Raw genomic sequence first — 13777 nt, forward strand, 5'->3', positions numbered from 1 at the left:
GTTATTCTGGAAACCAAAATAAGAACGGGAGCCGCTACGTAGCCCATGTAATAAAACAAATGTTGCCATTTCTGTTTTAATGAAATTTATTTAATACAGTTTGAAGCTGCATGCATCCAGATGTCAATGATGTGCTATAAATAGCATTCGGGGCGATGCACGTTTCCAAGATATACTTAGTTTGAAAAAACAAAGAAATGTTTTTTCCAACAAAAAATAGACCATCTCCGTGGTCGACGGGTTAGAGTCGATGACTTCTAATCCAATAACATCTCTGGCGTGGGTTCGATCCCCGGGCTTTGGTAGTTTAGCGCGTAGGAAGGTAGTCTAGTACTGATGTAACTCTCCAGGAACGATGGTTAGGAAACTACCTGCCTATATGACTGAAATATTGTTGGGAAAAGGTGTAAAATGAAACAAACAAACAAACTAACCAACAAAAAATAAAAGTTGAAGACCGCTTTTAAGTATATTTCTAACGTATATAATACAACACATATTTTAAATAAAATATCATAAATAATACCAATTTCATTTTTCAGACCTTTTTGTAACTGAAAGAGGTATTTCACTAAACAGAATGTGGATATCTCATAATTTTATAATAAAGGTAACATGAATAAGGAAATTTTGACAAGAGCTGTAAAGACTTACAGAACATATTATAAAATATCCATTTGAGTGTTTATAACTTTACATATTATATAATATCCATTTCTGTCAATTTATTACTGTACAGATTATAAAATATCCATTACTGTCTGTTTATTACTGTACATATGATAAAATATCCATGTGTGTTTTTTAATAACAGTAAAGATTACAAAATATCCATTTGTGTTTGTTTATAACAGTACAGATCACAAAATATCCATTTGTGTTTGTCTATAACAGTACATATAACAAAATATCCATGTGTGTTTGTTTCTAACACTACAGGTTACAAAATATCCATTTGTGTTTGTTTATAACAGTACAGATTACAAAATACCCATTTGTGTTTGGTTATAACAGTACAGATTACAAAATATCCATTTATGTTTGTTTATAACAGTACAGATTACAAAATATCCATTTGTGTTTGTTTATAACAGTACAGATTACAAAATATCCATTTGTGTTTGTTTATAACAGTACATATTACAAAATATCCATGTGTGTTTGTCTATAACAGTACAGATTACAAAATATCCATTTGTGTTTGTTTATAACAGTACAAATTACAAAATATCCATATGTGTTTGTCTATAACAGTACATATTACAAAATATCCATTTGTGTTTGTTTATAACAGTACATATTACAAAATATCCATGTGTGTTTGTCTATAACAGTACAGGTTACAAAATATCCATGTATGTTTGTTTATAACAGTACAGATTACAAAATATCCATGTGTGTTTGTTCATAACGGTACAGATTACAAAATATCCATTTATGTTTGTTTATAACAGTACAGATCACAAAATATCCATGTGTGTTTGTTTATAACAGTACAGGTTACAAAATATCCATGTGTGTTTGTCTATAACAGTACAGGTTACAAAATATCCATTTATGTTTGTTTATAACAATACAGATTACAAAATATTCATTTGTGTTTGTTAATTTCAGAAGAGATTTAAAATCCATTTGTTTATGTTTCTTACAGTAGAGCAGTACAAATTATAAAATATAAAATATATTGTAATAAGCATCAAACATACTCTAAAACAATTATTTAATTGTGATTATGAAACTTATGGCTGCTTCTTCTAGAGAAGAACACATTTATTCATTCCTGAGGCACAGTGTGTGTTTAATGTAGGAAGATAAATTGTTTATTACAATGACATATGTTACAACATACTTTGAATGAACATATTTTGTACAAAATAAAATAACTTAAAACATGGCCCTATGGGTCTACAAGTCACCTTAAATAATAGACTAAACACAATTTAATCATGCAGGTCTTGAGTAAAAATATGATAATAACATTGTAAAAAAAGTGAAAATGGTGTTAAAATATATCAGTTAAGTAAACGATATTAAAATCAATATAAAATGATATCAAATTGAAATGCAAATGACATTTAAAGCAGCACGCCTCCAGATGCCTCCATGCAAATTTTCATAAAAATTTGAAAATGTATAAAACAGTATAATATTATGAAGTTACCAAAAAACTGCAATTTAGACATTATCAATGGCACTAACAACCCATGTAATAAAGAGGTCAAATATGCAGAAATAGCCCTCACTGCGTTAGTAACGCAGTAGAAATATAATTACAAATACTGAAAGATCGCTCACTAATCGCGCTCGACATGTAAATTATTACTAGAATTTTGAATCTTTATACTTTGCCTAAAGTCTACGTACATTTTTCTCAGGTTTGAATTTAATATTTTTGCTCATCTGGAGGCGTGTAGCTTAAAACGTAATACTAATCATATCAAAATTATAGTTAAAGTGTATCAAAATAAAAGTCAAATAATTACAAAATACATATCAAAACTTCAAATATCATACATCGGTTATACTCGTGCGCTATTTTGACGCCACTTTTTATAGCTCAAATTATATATGAATCACAAAGATACAATCTCATTAAAACCTACCTAAAGCAGTGTTGTTGACTTTGGTTACTATAGCGACAGAAAACTGGACACAGATTTGAGTTTAATTCACTCTAATAACGCAGAGCCGTTAGAAGGTTTAATAATATAATGTATTTATATGTAATTTCATGATTTTCTGTAATGAAAGTAAAATTAAGTATTGATTTGAAACAAACCTCGTACATAATTATACGTATTCTGTTGCATGTGCGATACAAATGTTTGTCTGATTATTTAGATGAATAACTATCATTTATCACAGATAAAATGGAAAAAGAATCTCACGTTTACATAATCACATAAATGTCAATATACGGAGTTGCAATAGAATGTGTGCACTTAGCTACAACTGATGTAATTAGATATCGAACTTTGTTTCGTATAAACTACAGGATGATTTGATTTAAATCTCATATTATCATGTTGTGTTATGAAAAATTGCAGATTTGTAAGTTTGTAACTATGTTTTTTCCTTGGACATCTATTTAACAAATGTCAGAAATATAATTTAAAAAAAGGTTGTACACAATTTTAGGAAAATACTTTGAGTTCCATATGATCAGTATGTATCAAGAGTAGAAGAGATTAAGGTGTCGGTATTTAATCACAGTGACAAAATGTCTTATTAGATATAAGCCTAGAATCTGAATGATAGATAAATAAGTAAAAGTTTATGTCAACAAACCCATGCAAACTTATGATTTTAATTAGCTATCGGTCCACGTTTATAATATTTTTATTCATTTTAAACGTTGAAGTTTAATTATACAGCACATCAATAACATACTTACTTTAACGCAAACCTCAGATAATTAAGAAATCTTCAATGTACTATTTAATTTCTGTTTGTACAAATAAAATTAATCAAATTTAAACGTGTTTTGGTAGACCAAACTTTACTTTGATATATAGCAAACATTTCTTTCAAAACAAAAACCTTCACAAAATTATAAACTGTTTTAATTGTCTTATCCAAGTATGAAAACTAAACACTTGAGTTAAATTTCAAGTTGTAATAATAATAACAGCGGTTGCATTTGATCTAACGTAAGATTCTTCTCTATGAAGCAAATTTATGACTCTATATAACGTAATGCATTCAATGTGCGGCCAAATTTTAAGCAGTTGTTTGCACGTTCCTTCGTTCATGCACATACATAATGAGGCCCCTACTTTAATATATTTGGTTCGATAATCCTTTATAAATGCACTCGTTTTCTAACAATTTTAACAAATGATATTTACAATGAGTAAATTCTTCTGAGGTTTTCCAAAGCCTCTGCTTGTGTGATTTCATCCCAGGAGTCAGGTATGTCAGATATATCATATTTATAGTAAATTGCTAACTGGTATTTATATTTTGCAACAAACCATAGCCAAAATTTTGAGCATTCTTGTATATTTGCATTTGGCTCGATATCCCAGTCTGGTATATGCTCCCTATAATTTCTAAATAAATGCCATTGTTTTCCACATCGTTTCTTTGCTTCTTTGTTGCATCGGAAGCCAAACAAATCACAATGGTGCTCTAGATCTGATTGGACATTAAAATTGCAAGATGACAGTACAGCTTTATGTATAAAGTCCTCTCTTGCACCTAAACAAGACGATATTCTGTGTTGCAAACTAAAATGGTTCGTTCCTCCATGTATGAAAGCTTTCGCACATGGCTCCCCGCAAAATGGACATTGCTCTGGGCAGCCCCACACTTGTTGAAATAAGGCTTTTACCATGCTCTCTGGACCTTTGAATTTAATAATTCTCTCGACTTGTTCTTTCGTTATCAATTGTTTTACAATTTCTTCAGAGGAAGCTTTGATGCTATCAGTAAGCAAACTGCTAAAGTTTTTTATATTTTCTATCTGACTAAACCATTTTGTTACATTTTTGAACTCTGATGTTCCAATTGGACACATAGAAAAATTCTGCACGAATGATTTGGTCCATTCTTCTGAAGTTGGGCTCTCGTGACGAAATGTCTCATAGCATTTATCAATACTTACTTGGATGTCATTATAGAATTCATTGACGACTTTGTTAACTATTTTAGAGAAATTCGTCATGTTGGAATTAAATAGGAAAGTTTTCGCTTTTTTCTTCACCCAATCTTTCACAAGATTTCTAGGAGTTTTTATGTATTTTATAAAAGAGTCAAAATCATCAGCAACTGTCAAATCTTCAAGAACTTCAATAATCAAATGATATTTCAATTGGGGCAAAGTTTGTTTTAATATAACTTTAACAGTATATTGAATCCTGTCTTGTATTTTGTCCAACAAAATATTTTCTACAATAACCGTGATTTGTTTAGCAGCAGTTTCCTCAGCTTTACGGTCTTTAACATATGCAATAAACTGTTCTCTTACTTGAACTTTGTAGTTTGAAATTCTGGCATGTATACCCCTACTTTTGTGATACTCAGCGTTATGTGCATCAAAACGTGTGGAACAAAAAGCAGTCACGTGAATACATAATTTGATAACTCCTGTTATTTTCAATGAAATGTCATTTTCTTGGTTTTGTAACAGCTGAATTTTCTTGTATATCTTGTACAATATATGTTTCACTTCTCGATATGTTAGTTCATTCATGTCTCCTAAAAATGTACCCACTAATGTTTCTATCTCACATAATGTTTTATTTATTTCATCTTTCACACGTGACATTTTTATCTCGTTGTCTTGTCTGAAAGATTCTGATGAAAAGCTGATATCATCCAACACTATGCCGCTGAGGTCGAACGATCCCGTCAAGGTATTGATGATATAAAAGCTATTGTTCCTCCGCTTTTCAAACTCCGTCTTCAATATAAGTTGCTCTGTACTAAGAATATCGAAAAGGCATCGTTCAAAATTGTCTGCAAGTGACTTTGAAACATCTTCTAGCTCACCAAAATCTAGAATCTCCCTGCTAATTGAGTGCCAAGTTTGTTCAAATTTATTCTCTATTTCCTCCATATTTAGACATTCGCCTTTGATGTATTTTGCTACCTGTAGAGATCGTTCATACATTTTAGCTTCGTGTCCTAAACTGTCTTCTTTGATTTTTAATTCAATACGCGTTCTATCTCGCAATCTAAGCGTTTCAGTCCTTATTCTATCCTCTAATTCTAAATATAAAGCCTCAGTACGCTTTTTTGCAAAATCCTGCCACTGTACTAGTATATCTTTATATTCACTGTTATCAAAGTATTCATTTACTTCTTCTACTGCAAGAGAAAGATTTTCAGCCAGAATCGTACGCATCTGTTTAACAAGCCTGTCGGAGGTATCCGGCAAGTGTTGTTGATTTGAGCATTCAGAAAAATATTTTTGAGACAATATAACGTGTTTGTTTTCAATTTTATCTTCAAATTTGATCAAAATATCTTTTAATGTTTCTTCCATATGAATATAGACTTTTATTTCAAGACTATTTCTAAAGCTAAATACAAAATCCTCCGTTAAAACACCTTTCCATAAATCTCTGATATGAATAGCAGCATCACCGAGAGATTTGTAGGACTTATCCTTGCATTCTAAAGCTTTCTGTAAAAGAGTGCCTTTTTTGTCGAAAACGCGATCACTGTAAGTAGCATTGACTCTCGCCATAGGAGGGTTGCCTTGCCAATAACTCGGTAGATACCACACATTTGCATTCGTGTCAAAATCTATGACTTGATGAAATGCTTTTATTTCGCGTATACCTTCTATTTCTCCTGCATTCTTTGCTGCACAGTCCAGAGTCTCTATCAATGCATTTAAACCTGTCCTCAAATTTTCTCGAGCAGTTGTATCAATTACGTTTTGGTGTACCAAGAAAAATATTTTCCCGATATCAAGTTGCTTATTTGCAAGTTTCAATTTAAGAAATGCGTGTACAACTACTTGTACAATGTCCCGAATTTCATTGGTATTTTCACCCATGACATTAAGCAGTGTTATATCACCTAACCCCGCTATCACCGTTGATAACTCGTTGTCGTGGTTATGTGTCGTAGAAGTACGTTCCGTAGATCGTAAACCTTCTGAATCTATAACTGTCACATAACTGAAAGGAAGACTGTTGTTTGGTGTAATAGGCATGATTTGCATATGTATACCTCTAGTGCATCGCCCAGATTTCACCGGAAACAAAGATCCAAACAGGGAATTCAGTAATGTTGACTTACCAGAACTTTGAACCCCAAGAACAGACAGTGTTAAACACTTTTTTGAGTGAATATTTTTCGACACTTGCTCTAAAACCGCTTGAACCCATTCACTCGGAAGAAAAAAATTGTCACCGTCAATGATCTCGAAGATTTGTCCTGACACTATTAATGATGTCATAATATGTATTACATTTTGGACTGATGGAAGCTGGTACATTGTGGGATCTGCTTTCATGACAATCACAGACTCATATATGTGTCCTAACTCTCTAAACATATGTTCTATTCCTAAGTTTGCGTCTTCTATTGATTCTTGTGATTTGGCGATCTCTTCTTTAAGTGTGTTTATATCTTGGTCTTTAGAAGATGTGTTGCTTTGCAATGCAACCAATTCTTGTCTATGTAATTGATTCTGACGCACTAAAGAAGGTATCTGTTTCCTTTTCTGTCGATCTAACAATATAGAAAGCCATTTTACTAAATATTGCACCATCATTGGTTTATCTTTGACATTGTCAAGTGACTGAAGAAATAACTTCATTGATCTCGAAATACTTTGAAGCTGAATTTTCCTTATTTGCTTGATTTTTGCTGTTATAGTGTGAGTTTCTTGTACGTTTTTCATTCTATGTAAACTTCTTATACTGGTACCAATTTGTTTTGAGTAAATGAAGTGTACCGGTGTTATGAATCTTTTCATCTGACCTTTGCTTCCAATATCAGTCATAGATTGAAATACTTGGGTGGCTATTACCTTGGCTTTTGCACAATCGGTTCTGGTCTCGTCACTTAAATGAGATGAACATTCATTTACACGATCATCTAGAGATTTCACTGCGGAGATCTTGAGTCGAGTAGCTATAAGTTGTCGAAGTTGTTCTGAAAAATCTTTAGAATTCTTTTGAGTACGTGCTTTATATGTACTGATAATTCTTACAGTAGGTCTTGTTGTAGGTGTCAGCTTTTCAATAAACTGTTCGACAGTAGATTTTTTTGTCTTGCTAGCTATGACAATGATTACGGTTGTGAAATTGGTTATCATTTTACAAAGTTCTTCATCGCGTTTAATAATGGACGACTCATCCAGTAAAAGAACCAGAATATCAGATATTTTTGAAACAAATGTAATGACCTCTGTCGTAAAATTTTCTTCAATCCTCCCTCTCAAATTAAAAAATGCAATTGCATCTTCAAACTTTTTTTCTTTTAAACCACAAATAGGTAGAGTAAACATTTCTACTGTTCCTTTACTGCAAGATTTTGGTGACATACCAAGGGGGCAATTGATATTGAAAAATGTATCTTGAATATCGTCCGAAAGTAAATCATTCATTAATTTAGACTTTGAATAATCTGGTCTACCAAAATTTGCAAAAGTTACTGTTTTTACAGGGAGCTCTAGAATCTCAAATTCCCTTGTTTCTGTTTCAGGTGTCTGTGATATATTGTAACTTTCTACAACTAAAGAACGTAAGGGCCATATTATAAATTCCCAATCATTTAACGATTTGTCATATTGTATAAAAGGAAAAGCTATTTTACACAAATACAACTTTTGAAACAATAATTGCTTCAGCATGGGGTCGCAGCATTGTAGTGTTATTAGAAATATATCTAAAGGAGAAGTTCCATCACCTTCGTCGTTTGTGTCGTCCACGGTGAAATGATCAAAGAATTGAACAATAGTTTCAACATCTCGTGCATGCGTCTGTTCTGCTCTTTCTGTATGATCATTGATTATGCCAGAACGATCTCTTGCTTTACTCTGAACTCCTAAAATACGACGCAGTAGAATCCATGGCAATTCTTCGTTTGCATAATTATGTTTAACATCAGCTTTAAGATCTATGGACATAATTTCCGCAATTGTAATTTTTTCTGGGAATTTGTCTGTCAGACCAGTAAGATGTAAAATCTTATCACTGTTGGCTTTCGCTTTGTCTATAAAATAAAGAAAATAATGATAAAAGACCTCTATCTATTTAGTAGAATACGGCTTAACTATAGCAGTCACCATGCAAAAAATGAATGTTTAGGAAAATTAAAATAATGCAATACAATAATAAATGATTAACAATTAATAATGTGGCTGTTACGTTCTTAAGTTCATAGATGTTTATATATACCTAAAACATAATTATCGTCTTTCGCTTGCTGATTAAAGCATGAAGCTTATTTGCAAAAATCTCTCTGAAATTATCATGACTGGTGTATCAGGAAAAATCATTGTCTATTCTAACACAGTCGAGTAGGTGTACGCGCTTAAGGTAGCCGCTATAACCATTTACTCGATGTTTTACTTATGAAATAACGATAACGTTAAATAAATATACCTTTTATTTCATTGTCAGTAGGAAACCGTTTTTCAACAATGTTCGACAGTTTGCACCGCTCCGGCACCTCAACTGAATAGCATAAAGCACAAAAATCGAATTTTCCAAACTGATACTGTTGATAACCGATTTAACAGCAAAAGGTTAGTTTATACAAATTATACAAATTTATTTAAGTTCGATTGTGTTGAAAGCGATAAGCTTATTGAAACGGTTATACAAGTAACAAGCAAAGATTGGCGAAAAATAACCAACACATCGTTGATTATGCACTAGAGGATTTGTATAAGCAAACGTTAGCCATATGTGGGTAAATCAGTACGATATCTGACTTAATTGCATTCATAAAATAATAAAGAGCTTAAGAAAAGAAAGGAAATCAGGTCTACAAACTCAAATCAAATATGCTAGTACACTCTCCTGCAATGATAATATCATAATAAAACAAGAAACTGCAGATTCAGGTTTAGTTTTTTTTCAGGTCCTTGAGTTAAACATAGCACGGGATTCATACTAAAATGATTATTTGCTGCAGCTTATCAACTTTAAAAAATCAGAACTTAAAGTGATTATCGTGTTAAGTATTTTTGGTATCAGAGTAACTTACCAAGTATATCATCCATGTCTACCTTCCTTTCCGTTCGTTTGTGGATAGTTTCGGGGATTGATGCTTGGGCTATTATTAAAAGGTTAACTACATCATCTTAATTTATACAGTAATAGACATAATGTACCTTTATATCATATATCTATATCATTGTTAAATCCTATCTTATAAAATAAAGAAAATGGTACAGTTATGGCACTTGTATGTCAATTTACAGAGAAGGTAAAACAGCTGAATTCATTAATTTTGTTTAATGATTCAATAACATGGTTTCACTGATACATGTGCATGCAATATATCCTTATCGTGTATGTCCTTTTATTATGAAACGTTGTAATACATGACATTTGCACAACCCAAACATATTCATCACATTTCATTAAAAGCGATATGGATTATAGAATGTATTTTTATTATGACTATCAATTATGTTGAGAACATGTGCTCTTGGAAAAATCGTTTGTATTGTTAGGGTCTTTTATGTGGTTTTAGTTAAGTGATCTATATAACGTGATAATCTTAGTCATGATATAAAAAAAAAGATGCTTGTAGTAAAATGTTCCAGAATTCGTTTAAAAAGTAAATCTTTTCTTAAAGCAATGCATGACCAAGTTTTGCATCAACATATATATATAGAACTATGCTGCATAATCTGCACAATTGTAGAAGGAACTATACCTGATGTAATTTCCATTGAAGGAGTGGAGGAATATGTATCAATGTCATGTTCTGGTGGGATGTCTTGTCTATGTGGAACCACTTTCAACGTGTTTTGCTTTAATGTGTGTGTGCTTTTATTAACCACCCGTTGAGCAACTGAAACACATATTTTAAAAAAATAAGAAAGAAAAATCGTTTGTAACAATTCCATTAAGCAGATGTGTTTACAGGACATATTATGTGTCACCTTCAAACAGTCCATAAAAATTAGTTATGACGTCCTTGTTTGGCTTAGCTATGTAAGATAAGAAAAAAAACCAATCTAGTTCATGTACGCCAGCAATATTGCACGATTAATACGTTAAAAAGGAAGTCGTTTAGTGCATGTAATATCGAGTGTATTGCGGCTACTTAGAACACAGTTTAGTCAGTGCTTACCTTCGATCGATTCAAATGTAACTAGGGCTTTTCCATCGTCATCTACTGTTATATTAGCTATAGTGTCACCGCCTGAACTTTCCTCATCTTCAAAGTATAATTCGAGAAATTCTGTCATTTGCGAATCACCCGTCTGGAAGCCAGTAACCTCTATTGTCGGGGAAGAGCATATCGAAAAGTTGAAACTCGGTTCTGATCCAAAGCTATCTATATCTAGCACCGCTCCTGCTATTTTAATAGGCCTTCTTTGTAACACTGACTGAACAGCTGGAAGATCGATATCAGCATTATTTGTAAATTGTAAAAGAATTTTGTTACGAAGGGATTTTTTAAAAACGATATTAAAAATGAACTCATTGAATGGAACATACTTAAATGTTACTGTAAATAATACTACCGTCGCATCTGAGCAGTTCACGCGTTCTCTTGATTGTTTAAATGTAGTCTAAATAAACATAACCGTTCTACTTTCGCTAAATGGTTGAAATATTTTTGAAATGTTACCTAACAATTTGATGTCAAAAGTATACAGACAACCCGGTCAATAATTTTTATGCCCATGGTTGATTTATTGATACTCATTTGTATGTAGCAAGATACTACCTGATCGTAAAAATCTCAACTTATAAACATGATATACTTTGTAACCGTTCTTGTTTTTAATTTTTATCTAAATTGTTACCAATAAAATCTTTACGTTGTTAAATTTTAAGATTCATGTAACTTTCTTTTTTACCGTGTAAGTTTAGAATGACAACTCTAAAGACAAAACTTTTTAGGTGCGTTTTACCTGCAAATTTATTTACTGCTCAAATGGTCAAATACAAAGTTCTTGCTCAATGGAACAAGTAACAAACTTAAGCCGGCTATCTATTCAAAATACATGGACATAGGTACTTCAAACTTTATTTGCACGAGTACTTCCAGCAACAACCGCTTTCCGATCAAAAGGTCAAGGTCACTTAGATGTGTACGTATTAACGATATACAACTGACCATGGCACATTTCAAGAGAACTTTCACACGCACCTTGATGAGTACTATCCGCCATACCGATTTCATGTTATGAATGTATAACATTTTATTCAATTTATAAGTTTTCCATCCAGGACTGAGGGCTCTGCTCCTCGGACAGCTAATTAATTTTATTTTGGTTCGTCATTGCTTAATCCTAAATACGGTTGCATTTCTAAGTGCGTATCTACGTAATATTCGTGGTCTTTTGCGTTTCTTTTGTTTGTTGTGAGAAAGGGGTTATGCTGTTAAGATGAAATGTAAATGCGACATGCTCAAAACATGCACCGTTCAGACTTTCTGCTATTTTGTTTATATGTAATCAGATTGTGCGCATATCTTTGGAGGGGAGCGAGGCCCTTTAGCTGGTCAATATTCATCGCTGTTAGCACATGGAATTTCGAAAATTCATTTCAGTTCATCAAAAGTATATCTTAATGTATTTCCTCAATCAAGATTAATGGCTTATAATTTCATTTAAAAATACATTGTATACATACTATCAACATTTTCAAACTGTATAACAGCCGAATGATTTTCTTCGTCAAACTGAATGTTGCTGATTTTTCCTCCACCACATTTTCTTGAACTTTTGAAAAAGAGAGTAAGGTATTGTTTATCTATTCCAGCAGGAATTCCTGCAACCTTTATCGTCCTCCTTGCTTGTTCATCGTCTGAAATACAAATTAAATGATCTAATCAGACAAAAAAGGCAAATGAATAACATATCATGCCTCAGAAATTATTAAATCTAAGCATATCATGCCTCAGAAATTAATAAATCTAAGCATATCATGCCTCAGAAATTAGTAAATCTAAGCAAATCATGCCTCAGAAATTAATAAATCTAAGCACATCATGCCTTAGAAATTTCAAACTCCTTACCGTTCTCCTTCGGCCCAGGGTTAGGTTCTATGCCGGAAAGCAACAAAAGTAGTCCTATGAAAAGTACAGTACCGATAACTTTAATCCCGCCACTTAAGTTCACAGGACAAACAATCGTCACAACATCGACTCCCGATGAAAATCTGAAAGTTCCTATTCTACCACGGTACGTTTCGATATCGATACCCATACTGAAAGGGGAAACGAGATGTTAAAATGTATAGCATGTAAATTCACATATTCAGGATATTGCGATATCGTTTTTCGCAGCTATTGCATTATAAAACATAAATATGCTAGGTTTTTAAATGAAAATATGAGTTCCGTTATGAGCAAAACGATTCTGTTATGAGTACTGAGTATAAAGGTAAATTATTGATTATCATTACTGTATGTCGTACGGTTAGCTCAATAGGTAGAACGTTGACCTGTGAATCTGGCGACCCCGGTTCGATTCCAGGACGGTGCAGGTCACTTCCGTTATGATTGATCATGAAATCCTGTCTACGGTCATTCGCATTTTACCTCTGATCTGACATGTACAGAAGTTTCAGTTCCTTGCGAAAGTTGAGGCAACTAGTAGTGGTAAACAATGCGGTCTGGTAAATTCTTTTTGTATAAATATATTGCGCTACATTTAAAATGGTTTTACTATCTACCAGCAAGGAATGAGGCCCGACGACATTGACAAATGGGCCCAAGGTTTCCAGACCTATTTTCATTTAGTAAATGTTTTTTACCTGGGCGAGTCGGTTCGTCATTCAATCTTTGTGTGTTTTGGTTGCAAGATTCACGAGATTGTACAGAAGTTTCGATAAATGATTTAATATTCTACATATATATGTTTTAGAACGTTAAATATTTTTCGCAGCCGAGGTATATGGTATTTCCATTGCAATATCAAACCAAGTAGATGTACATGTATAAAGCTGACATTTCATCAGTTGTATTTGTATTAAATTTAGAAATGTATTCATATTGTGACTTTTAAATCTCGAAACATGTTATCCTGAATAAAATACTTATCTTGTATAGCATAATTGAGTTTAAAATTTGGAACGTTTTAGTTAAAAGGGACTATTATTTCGGTTCCGATATAAGTGAT

At 32.5% G+C, this 13777-nt stretch overlaps 1 protein-coding gene across 1 annotated transcript; it reads right to left on the reverse strand.

Annotated features, from left to right (window-relative positions):
* Window positions 1-462: 462 nt before the first annotated feature.
* LOC132743953 (interferon-induced very large GTPase 1-like) lies at window positions 463-13549 on the reverse strand. The gene is made up of 7 exons (XM_060732557.1): window positions 12673-13549; window positions 12288-12461; window positions 10774-11040; window positions 10354-10491; window positions 9676-9744; window positions 9069-9140; window positions 463-8676 (listed from the first exon to the last, which is right to left on the reverse strand). The coding sequence occupies exons 1-7, from the start codon at window positions 12860-12862 to the stop codon at window positions 3845-3847; spliced, it is 5742 nt and encodes a 1913-aa protein (XP_060588540.1). The 5' UTR covers window positions 12863-13549; the 3' UTR covers window positions 463-3844.
* Between the last annotated feature and the right edge of the window lie 228 nt (window positions 13550-13777).

Source organism: Ruditapes philippinarum, unplaced genomic scaffold (assembly GCF_026571515.1).
Source record: "Ruditapes philippinarum isolate M1 unplaced genomic scaffold, ASM2657151v2 ctg4388_1_1_1_1, whole genome shotgun sequence".
NCBI lineage: Eukaryota > Metazoa > Mollusca > Bivalvia > Venerida > Veneridae > Ruditapes > Ruditapes philippinarum.